General features: G+C 41.7%; 1 protein-coding gene across 8 annotated transcripts in view; it reads right to left on the bottom strand.

Annotated features, from left to right (window-relative positions):
* Window positions 1–12,319, bottom strand: part of LOC115198142 (EH domain-binding protein 1-like protein 1) — a 53,719-nt gene extending 41,400 nt beyond the window's left edge. For 3 of the 8 annotated variants that reach the window (XR_003879182.1, XM_029759862.1, XM_029759860.1), the window contains exon 1: window positions 12,005–12,318. Coding sequence is in view for 7 of the 8 variants with exons in the window: in XM_029759862.1 (XP_029615722.1) it covers window positions 12,005–12,108 (104 nt within the window). In the remaining variant the exon portion in view is untranslated. Of the gene's footprint in view, window positions 1–12,004 lie in introns of all 8 variants that reach the window. The other 5 variants (XM_029759864.1, XM_029759863.1, XM_029759861.1 and 2 more) reach the window with 4 other exon arrangements.
* Between the last annotated feature and the right edge of the window lie 1,456 nt (window positions 12,320–13,775).

Here is a 13,775-nt window from a genome sequence, read left to right on the forward strand (position 1 = left end):
TGGTGTGGTACCCTTCCCCCAATCTGTGCCTCGACACAATCCTGTCTTGGCGCTCTACAGACAATTATTTCGACCTCATGGCTTGGTTTTTGCTCTGACATGCACTACTGTCAACTGTGGGACCTTATCTAGACAGGTGTGTGCCTTTCCAAATCATGTCCAATCAATTGAATTTACCACAGGTGGACTCCAGTCAAGTTGTAGAAACATCTCAAGGATAATCAACGGAAACAGGATGTACCTGAGCTCAATTTCGAGTCTCATAGCAAAGGGTCTGAATCCAATTTTAGATCAGCTTTAATATTGCAGATGGATTCTAGCTTCCATCAATGTAATTGTCTGCATCATTTCCAATCCCCCAAATTGTCTGCATCATTTCCAATCCCCCAAATGAGAACTTGTTCTCAACTGGCCTACCTGGTTAAATAAACGTGAAAAAATTTTAATAATTAAAAAAAAATATATATATATATATATATAAAATATATATACCATCCCTACGGTGAATAAATATTTTTTAATTTTATTTTTTATTTTATTATTATTATTATTTTATTTTTTTCACATTTATTTAACCGGGTAGGCCAGTTGAGAACAAGTTCTCATTTACAACAGGCCAAGATAAAGCAAAGCAGTGCGACAAAAACAACACAGAGTTACACATGGGATAAACAAACGTACAGTCAATAACACAATCAAAAAAATCTGTATACAGTGTGTGCAAATGAAGTAAGGAGGTAAGGCAATATATAGGCCATAGTGGCAAAGTAATTACAATTTAGCAATTAACACTGGAGTGATAGATGTGCAGATGAGGATGTGCAAGTACAAATACTGGTGTGCAAAAGAGCAGAAAAACAAAAACAAATATGGGGATGAGGTAGGTAGTTGGATGGGCTATTTACAGATGGGCTGTGTACAGCTGCAGCGATCGATAAGCTGCTCTGACAGCTGATGCTTAAATTTAGTGAGGGAGATATAAGTCTCCAACTTCAGTGATTTTTGCAATTCGTTCCAGTCACTGGCAGCAGAGAACAGTAAGGAAAGGCAGCCAAAGGAGGTGTTGGCTTTGGGGATGACTGGTGAAATATACCTGCTGGAGCGCGTCCTATGAGTGGGTGTTGCTATGGTGACCAGTGAGCTGAGATAAGGCGGAGCTTTACCTAGCAAAGACTTACAGATGACTTGGAGCCAGTGGGTTTGGCAACGAATATGTAGTGAGGGCCAGCCAACGAGAGCATACAGGTCGCAGTGGTGGGTAGTATATGGGGCTTTGATGACAAAACAGATGGCACTGTGATAGACTGCATCCAATTTGCTGAGTAGAGTGTTGGAGTCTATTTTGTAAATGACATCGCCGAAGTCAAGAATCGGCAGGTCATGAATAGTCACTTTTACGAGGGTATGTTTGGCAGCATCAGAGGAGGCTTTATTGCGAAATTGGACTAGTCTTGGTCAAGGAGGTGACCAGGAACCCGATGGTCACTCTGACAGAACTCCAGAGTTCCTCTGTGGAGATGGAAGAACCTTCGGAAGGCCAGACGGAAGCCACTCCTCAGTAAAAGGCACATGACAGCCCGATTCTCTGGTCTGATGAAACCAAGATTGAACACTTTGGCCTGAATGCCAAGCGTCACGTCTGGAGGAAACCTGGCACCATCCCTACGGTGAAGCATGGTGGTGGCAGCATCATGCTGTGGGGATGTTTTTAAGTGGCAGGGACTGGTAGACTATTCGATGCTAGTGCAGTACGCCACAGGATGTTTTTGTGCTGGTCAAGAGCAGTCAAGTCTGAAGTGAACCAAGGGCTATATCTGTTCTTAGTTATACATTTTTTGAAAGGGGCATGCGTATTTAAGATGGTGAGGAAAGCACTTTTACAGAACAACCAGGCATCCTCTACTGACGGGCTGAGGTCAATATCCTTCCAGGATACCCGGGCCAGGTCGATTAGAAAGGCCTGCTCGCAGAAGTGTTTTTGGGAGCGTTTGACAGTGATGAGGGGTGGTCTTTTGACCGCGGACCCATGACAGATGCAGGCAATGAGGCAGTGATCGCTGAGATCCTGGTTGAAGACAGCAGAGGTATATTCAGAGGGCAAGTTGGTGAGGATGATATCTATAAGGGTGCCCATGTTTACGGATTTAGGGTTGTACCTGGTAGGTTCCTTGATAATTTGTGTGAGATTGAGGGCATCTAGCTTAGATTGTAGGATGGCCGGGGTGTTAAGCATATCCCAGTTTAGGTCACCTAACAGTAGGAACTCTGAAGATAGATGGGGGGGCAATCAATTCACATATGGTGTCCAGGGCACAGCTGGGAGCTGAGGGGGGTCTATAACAAGCGGCAACAGTGAGAGACTTATTTCTGGAGAGATTCATTTTTTAAATTAGAAGCTCGAACTGTTTGGGCATAGACCTGGATAGTAAGACAGAACTCTGCAGGCTATCTTTGCAGTAGATTGCAACTCCGCCCCCTTTAGCAGTTCTATCTTGACGGAAAATCTTGTAGTTGGGGATGGAAATTTCAGAATTTTTTGTGGCCTTCCTAAGCCAGGATTCAGACACGGCTAGGACATCAGGGTTGGCGAAGTGTGCTAAAGCAGTGAATAAAGAAAACTTAGGGAGGAGGCTTCTGATGTTAACATGCATGAACCCAAGGCTTTAACGGTTACAGAAGTCAACAAATGAGAGCGCCTGGGGACACACAGGGCCTGGGTTAACCTCTACATCACCAGAGGAACAGAGGAGGAGTAGGATGAGGGTATGGCTAAAGGCTATAAGAACTGGTTGTCTAGTGCGTTGGGAACAGAGAATAAAAGGAGTAGATTTCTGGGCATGGTAGGATAGATTCAGGGCATAATGTACAGTCAAGGGTATGGTAGGGTGCGAGTACAGTGGCGGTAAACCTAGGCATTCAGTGATGATGAGAGAGGTTGCATCTCTGGAGGCACCAGTTAAGCTAGGTGAGGTCTCTGCATGTGTGGGGGGTAGGACAAAGGAACTTTCTAAGGCATGTTGAGCGGGACTCCGCAGTAAAATAAAACCATGAGAGCTACACTCAACAACAGTATACAATGCATATTGACATTAGAGAGAGACATAAAGCAATCACATGTGTTGATTGGGAGAGCTAAGACAATAACGGGTAAACAGCTAAGACAACAACAATGGGTAAATGGCGATGAATGGGCAGAGAGGGTCAGTTAGCTACACACAGGGCCTGAGTTCGAGGCTGGGGCTGACAGATAAACAAAATGAAGTACCGTGTTAATGAACAGTCCAGCAGGCATCAGCTGTGTAGCCGAGTGATCATAGGGTTCAATGAGCAGCAACAGATGAAACAAGGAGCCGTTCGGTAGTCGTTACTATGCTAGGCGAGCAGGAGACATGGCATTCAGAAACTAGCGGGCCGGGGAAAGCAGATGGGTCTTCACCGACATCCACAACGCACATCGGCCGAATTACGTCAGCAGACCAGTAGTGATGGATCAGCGGGGCTCGTGTCGACAAAGGGTCCAGGCCAATTGGCAAGAGAGGTACTGTAGTTGGTGTACTTCGTTGGCTAGCCGGGAGATGGGCCTAGCTCGAGGCTAACTGGTGCTTGCTTCTGGACAAAGGCGTTAGCCACAATAGCCACTCGGTAGGAGCTAGCTATCTGCGATGATCCGGTGTAATGGTCCAGAGCTTGTGGTAGGAATCCGGTGATGTAGTGGAGAAAAGCAGTCCGATATGCTCATGGCTGATATAGCGCTGTGCAGACTGGCAGGTATTATCCGGGCTAAAGCGTCTGGTGTCTGAGCTAAAGGTAAAGACCGCTAGCAGTGGCTAACAATGACTAAATAGCTAGTAGCTAATTAGCTGGCTAGCTTCTGATGGCTAGCCTCTGATAGAGGTTCCAGTTATAAGGTCTAAAAAAATAGCAGATCCGTACCACATTGGGTGAGGCGGGTTGCAGGAAGGTATATTTCATTCGAAAATGGAAAAAAGAAATTGAAATATATTGAAATATATACAAAAAAATGGGAAAATGTGATTATTTACATGGGACAAAACAAACACACGTCTTACTGCTACGCAACTGTATATGTAGAGTTGAAGTCGGAAGTTTACATACACTTAGGTTGGAGTCATTAAAACTCGTTTTTCAACCACTCCACAAATGTCTGGTTAACAAACTATAGCTTGTCAAGTCGGTTAGGACATCTACTTCGTGCATGACACAAGTCATTTTTCCAACAATTGTTTACAGACAGATTATTTCACTTATAATTCACTGTATCACAATTCCAGTGGGTCAGAAGTTTACATACACTAAGTTGACTGTGCCTTTAAAAAGCTTGGAAAATTCCAGAAAATTATGTCATGGCTTTAGAAGCTTCTTATAAGCTAATTGACATCATTTGAGTCAATTGGAGGTGTACCTGTGAATGTATTTCAAGTCCTACCTTCAATCTCAGTGCCTCTTTGCTTGACATCATGGGAAAATCAAAAGAAAATCAGCCAAGACCTCAGAAAAAAATTGACCTCCACAAGTCTGGTTCATCCTTGGGAGCAATTTTCAAACTGCTGAAGGTACCACGTTCATCTGTACAAACAATAGTACGCAAGTATAAACACCATGGGGCCACGCAGCCGTCATACCGCTCAGGAAGGAGACACGTTCTGTCTCCTAGAGATGAACGTACTTTGGTGCGAAAAGTGAAAATCAATCCCAGAACAACAGCAATGGACCTTGTGAAGATGCTGGAGGAAACAGGTACAAAAGTATCTATATCCACAGTAAAACGAGTCCTATATCGACATAGCCTGAAAGGCCGCTCAGCAAGAAAGAAGCCACTGCTCCAAAACCGCCATAAAAAAGCCAGACTACAGTTTGCAACTGCACATGGGGACAAAGATCGTACTTTTTTTTAGAAATGTCCTCTGGTTTGATGAAACAAAAATAGAACTGTTTGGCCATAATGACCATCGTTATGTTTGGATGAAAAGGGGGGAGGCTTGCAAGTCGAAGAACACCATCCCAACCGTGAAGCATGGGGGTTGCAGCATCATGTTGTGGGGGTGCTTTGCTGCAGGAGGGACTGGTGCACATCACAAAATAGATGGCTTCATGAGGGAGGAAAATTATGTGGATATATTGAAGCAACATCTCAAGACATCAGTCAGGAAGTTAAAGCTTGGTTGCAAATGGGTCTTCCAAATGGACAATGACCCCAAGCATACATCCAAATTTGCGACAAAATGGCTTAAGGACAACAAAGTCAAGGTATTGGATTGGCCATCACAAAGCTCTGACCTCAATCCTATAAAAAATTTGTGGGCAGAACTGAAAAAACGTGGGCGAGCAAGGAGGCCTACAAACCTGACTCAGTTACACCAGCTCTGTCAGGAGGAATGGGCCAATATTCACCCAACTTATTGTGGGAAGCTTGTGGAAGAACTACCGAAACGTTTGACCCAAGTTAAACAATTTGAAGGCAATGCAACGAAATACTAATTTAGTGTATGTAAACTTCTGACCCACTGAGAATGTGATGAAAGAAATAAAAGCTGAAATAAATCATTCTCACTACTATTATTCTGACATTTCACATTTTTAAAATAAAGTGGTGATCCTAACTGACCTAAGACAGGGAATTGTTACTAGGATTGTTACTAAGATCAGGAATTGTGAAAAACTGAGTTTAAATGTATTTGGCTAAGGTGTATGTAAACTTCCAACTGTACATACCCACATACACTACCGTTTAAAAGTTTGGAGTCACTTAGAAATGTCCTTGTTTTCCATGAAAACATATATGAAATTAGTTGCAAAATGAATAGGAAATATAGTCAAAACGTTGACAAGGTTATAAATAATGATTTTTAATTTAAATAACAATTGTGTCCTTCAAACTTTGCTTTCGTCAAATAATCTTCCATTTGCAGCAATTACAGCCTTGCAGACCTTTGTCATTCTAGTTGTCAATTTGTTGAGGTAATCTGAAGAGATTTCACTCCATGCTTCCTGAAGCACCTCCCACAAATTGGATTGGCTTGACGGTCAAGCTGCTCCCACAATAGCTCAATAGGGTTGAGATCCGGTGACTGTGCTGGCCACTCCATTATAGACATTATACCAGCTGACTGCTTCTTCCCTAAATAGTTCTTGCATAGTTTGGAGCTGTGTCATTGTCCTGTTGTAGGAGGAAATTGGCTCCAATTAAGCACCGTCCACAGGGTATGGCATGGCATTGCAAAATGGAGTGATAGCCTTCCTTCTTCAAGATCCCTTTTACCCTGTACAAATCTCCCACTTTACCATCACCAAAGCACCCCCAGACCATCACATTACCTCCACCATCTTTTCATTTTTTCTGCGTCTCACGAATGTTCTTCTTTGTGATCCGAACACCTCAAACTTAGATTTGTCTGTCCATAACACTTTTTTCCAATCTTCCTCTGTCCAGTGTCTGTGTTAATTTGCCCATCCTCATCTTTTCTTTTAATTGGCCAGTCTGAGATATGGCTTTTTCTTTGCAACTCTGCCTAGAAGGCCAGCATCCCGGAGTCGCCTCTTCACTGTTGACGTCGAGACTGGTGTTTTCCGGATACTATTTAAGCCAGTTGAGGACTTGTGAAGCATCTATTTCTCAAACTAGACACTAAGGTACTTGTCCTCTTGCTCAGTTGTGCACTGGGGCCTCCCACTCCTCTTTCTATTCTGGTTAGGCCAGTTTGCGCTGTTCTGTGAAGGGAGTAGTACACAGCGTTGTACGAGATCTTCAGTTTCTTAACAATTTCTCGCATGGAATAGCCTTCATTTCTCAGAACAAGAATAGACTGACGAGTTAGAGAATAGACTGACGAAAAAAGTTATTTGTTTCTGGCCATTTTGAGCCTGTAATCGAACCCACAAATGCTGATGCTCCAGATACTCAACTAGTCTAAAGAAGGCCAGTTATATTGCTTCTTTAATCAGGACAACAGTTGTCAGCTGTGCTAACATAATGGCCAAAGGGTTTTCTAATGATCAATTAGCCTTTTAAAATGATAAACTTGGATTAGCTAACACAACGTGCCATTGGAAGACAGAAGTGATGGTTGCTGATAATGGGCCTCTGTACGCCTGTGTAGATATTCCATTAAAAATGTGCCGTTCCCAGCTACAATAGTCATTTACAACATTAACAATGTTTACACTGTATTTCTGATTAATGTGATTTTAATGGACAGAAAATGTGCTTTTCTTTCAAAAACAAGGACATTTCTAAGTGACCCCAAACTTTTGAATGCTAGTGTACATATACACACATACACATATCTTATTAAAATATATTTCCTTTATTATTTTCCGCTAACTCTACCACTCCTCCCCTAATTGGTGTAAACTAATGAACAACAACACTTAGGCTTTTACTTCTAGCTTATAAACACTATATACCTTTTAAGGACACAATTTATTTTACAATAGTTATATTTTGTTTGTTTTTAGTCCTGTCCTTTAGCTACCCTCAACCTCTCCCCATCTATTTCTGATTTTCCATCCAGTTTGATTTCTATTTGCCATATATTTTTAACTGCTGTTTCACAAAAGTTCTGAACCTATATACATTTTACAGACACAGTATATTTTACATTTGTTATCTTGTTGTTATTAGTCCCACCCTTCAGCTCCGTTCAACCCCTCCCATCTATCTCTTAACATCATCCATATTGGATTTCTATATGCCATATATTTTCAAACTGTGCTGTGATGCTTCACAAAAGTTCTGAACCTTTCTATTCTCATAGTTTCTACTGATTGTAATTATAGATAACATGTTTTACTAAAAGTGTTATTATATTATTGACCGATTGACTATGGCTTTTCAAATCCCCCAGTATTGCTATATGCAGAGTTGGCTCCAGGTAAATGTTGCAATTCTTCAGCCATTCCTGGATCTGTGACCAAAAACAAGCTACATATGGACAGTACCAAAATAAATGATCTAATGACTCTGCCTCCTCACAGCAGAATCTGCAGAGCTGGGAAGATTGTATCCACCATATATATAACATTCTATTGGATGCAAGAATTTTGTATAATAATTTAAATTGAAAAATTTGAGGTTTTGAATCCGGCGTCATTTTGCATATCAGTTCATAAACCATGTGCCATGGAATCGGTACATCGAAGATTTCTTCCCAACTATTTAGCAATTTATATGAAACAGCAGTCAATTTTTTGGTCCTTAAATGAAAATGGTATATATTTTTTTGATCACAATTTTCTTTAACCAATTTTGGTCTTTAGTGCAAGGCCGACTTACAAGATCCTTACTTTTCCCCCTTCCACTTTGCGGTAATGCTGCAATTAGTTGGTTGTAAGGGTCTGAATAGTTATGTAAATAAGTTATTTCAGTTCTTTTTTTGTAATAAATTTGCACAAATGTCTAAACACCTGTTGTCGCTTTGTCATTATGGGGTATTGTGTGTAGATTGATGAGGATTATTAAAAATATATATATTTTAGAATAAGGCTGTAACGTAACAAAATGATGGAAAAAGTCAAGGGGTCTGAATACTTTCCGAATGCACTGTATGCACACACACCTCCTCTATTGTTGCAAACTGAACAGTCATTTTGCTAATCAGTTAAGCAGGATGACCTGTCTAGCTGATCCACATTTTTCACATTCTTCTTGCGAACAGGAAACATGGAAACGTACACCACGACTGGTAACATTACTGCTATTCTCTGTTGAGTCCGACCAATATATAATTGAATCGATATTACCTGCCGATATTGGCCTTTTAATGCTGTGCTGCTGGGGCTTGTTGAGTGACTGATGTGATGTTGTGTGGTCTGTGGTTTCACAGCATCACATGATATTACTGCTAAACAGTGAACAAGCGGAGGCCCATACAGAACCCCAGTTTGCTGCCAAGAGTCAGATCACCAAAACATACTGACTCCATCACCGGCCGACAAAACACCACTTGTGTTAATCTCATACATCAAACAGTCATAAAAGCCATGCAACGCAATTGATGACTCGTTTTCAAACTGGTCAAACTTGACTCTTATCGCATTAAAATGTGACTGTACTGAATGATGTTATCATCAAGCTGAATATGCATACACTAGGTATAGGAGAATGGTTCGATAGACAGCAAAACCAAAAACATGCTGATACTAGTAAAGTTGGTGTATAATAAAACAATGAGGGTAGAGAGACAGGAAGGTAGTCTGCAAGCTAGGGCTGGGCGGTTGGAGGAACCACATTCTAGTTAAATGTGAGCAATGCTAATGGCATTAATGCAGAGCCAGGGCCCAGGCAGGAACCACAGCCACAGCACCACTGGCTGTACGCGCATTCCATGCATACATAAGAACTGACTTAAGTTAAAACCCTGCTGTGTGTGTGTGCAGCACCTGGCTGCACAGCAGTCATATGCAGCAGGGCATCGGGTCGTCAGAGGGGCTGGATAGCACTCTGCCTCACCAGCCTGACAGTCTTTATTCCACATGAGCAATTGATTACATGATTACATTAGCTTAGGTTAGACTAAGAGATACAGTATCAGCTTAAAATGCTGAAATAACATCCCACTGGGCAAAAACTGGTTGAATCAACGTTGTTTCCGCATCATTTCCACAACAAAAATGTTATGTGATGACGTTGAATCAACATGGATAACTGATTGGATTTGCAAAAAGTCATCAAGGTAAGATCATTTCTTTTTTTTCCCACCTAACTTTTAAGCTAAATCCTATGATAAGGTGAACATTCTTGGTTGATTTCACATTGAATTCACGTTAGTTGACAACTCAACCAAATGTAAATCAACCTAGACGTTGTACTGACTGTCTGTGCCCACTGCCTGTGCCCAGTGGGTTAGGACTATTGTACACTAAGAGATTAGGGAACCACTCTGGGCAGGACTTTGGGACTAAGGCAACACACCTGTCTTAAATAGGCCTATAAAGGTAAAATGAGATGGAAATTAAGGTAACTGTTCAAAAAACTCCTAAGCATGTGGACAACTGGCCAGTTAAGAGAGAGAGGACACAATGAGGAAGCAAAAGTGGTCAAATTGTGTGAGGTTAACACACAGCCCAGCTGCTGTTGTAAGTTGAAACGTTTGGAGGAAACGACATCCCCATCAACTTAATTCTGCATGAAACAAGAACACACACACTCACACACACCCCTGAGAGGTGCAAGTTCTTTCAGCACTGCCACCTCCATACTCCATTATTATATACAGGGCATTCAGAAAGTATTCAAACCCCTTCCCTTTTTCCACATTTTCTTACGTTACAGACTTAACCTAAAATGGAGTAAATCCTCATCAATCTACACAGATTACCCCATAATGACAAAGCGAAAACAGTTTGACATTTTTGCAAATGTATTTTTTTTAAATATAAAGAAAATCTTAAATTGAACATTTGGAACCACCAAGACTCTTCCTGGAGCTGGCCGCCCGGCCAAACTGAGCAATCGAGGGAGAAGGGCCTTGGTCAGGTAGGTGACCAAGAACCCGATGGTCACTCTGACAGAGCTCCAGAGTTCCTCTGTGGAGATGGGAGAACCTTCCAGAAGGACAACCATCTTGGCAGCACTCCACCAATCAGGCCTTTATGGTAGAGTGGCGAGATGGAAGCCACTCAGTAAAAAGCACATGACAGCCCGTTTGGAGTTTGCCAAAAGGCATCTCTTGTTCTGATGAAAACTTTGGCCTGAATGCCAAGTGTCACGTCTGGAGAAAACCTGGCACCATCCCTACGGTGAAGCATGGTGGTGGCAGCATCATACTGTGGGGATGTTTTTCAGTGGCAGGGACTGGGAGACTAGTCAGGATCGAGGGAAAGATGAACGGAGCAAAGTACAGAGAGATCCTTGATGAAAACCTGCTTCATAGCACTCAGGACCTCAGACTGGGTCGAAGGTTCACTTTCCAACAGGACAACGACAATAAGCACACAGCTAAGACAACGCAGGAGTGGCTTCGGAACAAGTCTCTGAATGTCGCTGAGTGGCCCAGCCAGAGCCCGGACTTGAACGCTCCCCATCCAACCTGACAGAGCTTGTGAGAATCTGCAGAGAAGAATGGGAGAAACTCCCCAACTACAGGTGTGCCAAGCTTGTAGCGTCATACCCAAGAAGACTCGAGGTTGTAAACGCTGCCAAAGATGCTTCAACAAAGTACTGAGTAAAAGGTCTGAATACTTATGTAAATGTTATATTTCAGTTTTACATTTGTAATACATTTGCAAACATTTCTAAAAACCAGTTTTTACTTTGTCATTATGGGATATTGTGTATAGATTAATGAGGGGGGAAAAAACAATTTAATCCATTTTAGAATAAGGCTGTAACGTAACAAAATGCACTGTATGGTCGAAAAATAATAACACCTGCTTGGAACAAGGGGAAATTATGATGACAACAATGCTGAACCATGAATAAATGACATCATCATCATCATCGTACAGCATCACCTGTAGTTCATTCACCTGTTATAGACCTGTGACACTTCATAGTTTAGGCTTACACATTTTTATATTTGAATTTGGACACATCTATTGCTTACCCTCAAAACAACCAGTTTTACTGCTTCCCCTCTGAATAACTGAACGTCAATTAGGATGCTTGTCGCATGACGATGATTAGAATAGGAAAAGAGCAAATGCGGAAGTGTATTGCTGTCAAAGGCGTACGCTCACCCAATGCTGTACAGTACAGTATAATGCACGATGCACTGATGGTATAAACTTGTACAATCAACAACAACAAAAAGTAATGGGGAAGACAATGTGATAGCAGTACGCAGCTGACAACATTAAACCATCATTTAGCCTATAACTGACAACATAGCTTTGCACCAACCAAATGTGAATCTGAAAGTATGACCTTAAAACATCACAGCTCGAGCTGGGGACGGGGTCAGTGACAAAGGTCCCACGAGGTTGCGTTTTATCGGTTCAGACATGACAATTTTATCAAGGCAAAAAAAAAAGCATGTTTACTTACCACTTCTTCGTGCATTCTACTGTCAGTTCTTGAAAAGTCACCGCAAACTGGAACTTCGATGCTTTCTTGCCGACACGCTGAAGTCTCTTCCACACCGAAGTCATGTTTAGAGACCCTATAATGTTATTTCTCAAGAGACATTACTAAAATCGTCGTCACAGTACCCCCCTCTGTCCTCCTCGCGTTCTGCTAAGGAGTCTGTTGATGCAGCACTTGCGTTTGCTGCGCAAGAAAGACAGTCGACGTTCACTCAATGTTCAACAGTCTTACTGACGTGTTCACAACTTCACGTCTAGAATGTCACACACGGAACTGAGGCAAAACAAACGCACGCTGCGACAGATACGAGCAGTGACACCCCAAACACAAAACGTAATAGCTAATTATAACATTTGTAATTAAAAAATATTAGCGTGAATGCATTATCCCTAGTAGCCTATGACTTTATTAAAAACAATTCACATTTTACATTTGACCAGAATGTTGTTTAAATCATATTTTACTGATATATATATATATATATATATATATTAAGTCTGAAAAAAACAGAAAGCATTCCCTGGTTTAGACCATTGCTTGAGATGAATGTAGGAAAGCAATGTAAATTATGTTGGTCAATTATTCAAAGCATGAAGTCATCCCATGGTAATAAACACACTCACTAGGTTTCTTGTTTTTGCTTAGGTGTGGTAAGAGATATTCAACAGGTACCAATAGCCTACAAAAATAACTGGGGAACACACTAGACCTGGAATTCTTGTGGGGTCAGGAAACATGTTAGGACAATATGCTGGAGTTTAGCCCCTTCATACAGCAAACCATAGGCTACAGTACACTGTCCCCAATAACAGATCCTGTTTAATCTGGAGTTTAGCTCCTTCATACAGCAAACCATAGGCTACAGTACACTGTCCCCTATAACAGATCCTGTTTAATCTGGAGTTTAGCCCCTTCATACAGCAAACCATAGGCTACAGTACACTGTCCCCAATAACAGATCCTGTTTAATCTGGAGTTTAGCTCCTTCATAGAGCAAACCATAGGCTACAGTACACTGTCCCCTATAACAGATCCTGTTTAATCTGGAGTTTAGCTCCTTCATACAGCAAACCATAGGCTACAGTACACTGTCCCCTATAACAGATCCTGTTTAATCTGGAGTTTAGCTCCTTCATACAGCAAACCATAGGCTACAGTACACTGTCCCCAATAACAGATCCTGTTTCATCTGGGGTTTAGCTCCTTCATACAGCAAACCATAGGCTACAGTACACTGTCCCCAATAACAGATCCTGTTTAATCTGGAGTTTGGCTCCTTCATACAGCAAACCATAGGCTACAGTACACTGTCCCCAATAACAGATCCTGTTTAATCTGGCGTTTATTTATAAACAGTGGCGCAACGCCGACAGACACAGGCAGCTGGGGATTTTCTTACTGGCCCTAAGAAAAAAAACGAGAAGCAATACAACCATATCTCTTCCCATGGCTGTCCAATACATTATATGATGTAACAGTTTATATAAGATTATTCTATGATTGAATATGAATCAATAATATTCCGTTTTTTTTTTATTTCTACGAGTCTAAATCCTAATATGTTGCCATAGGGTTACTTTACCTAGTCATATTGGTGGAGCAATGCCATTGGTCAGTTCCTAGACTCTTTTTGTGAGGTCATGGATTTGGCCCCTGTACGCAGTAAATCTGTCGTGAAATGTAGGCTATGGTGTGAGTCCTTGGCAGATGCTGAATGATGGGTTCTGTTCCC

This window comes from Salmo trutta, chromosome 8 (assembly GCF_901001165.1).
Source record: "Salmo trutta chromosome 8, fSalTru1.1, whole genome shotgun sequence".
NCBI classification, from domain to species: Eukaryota; Metazoa; Chordata; class Actinopteri; order Salmoniformes; family Salmonidae; genus Salmo; species Salmo trutta.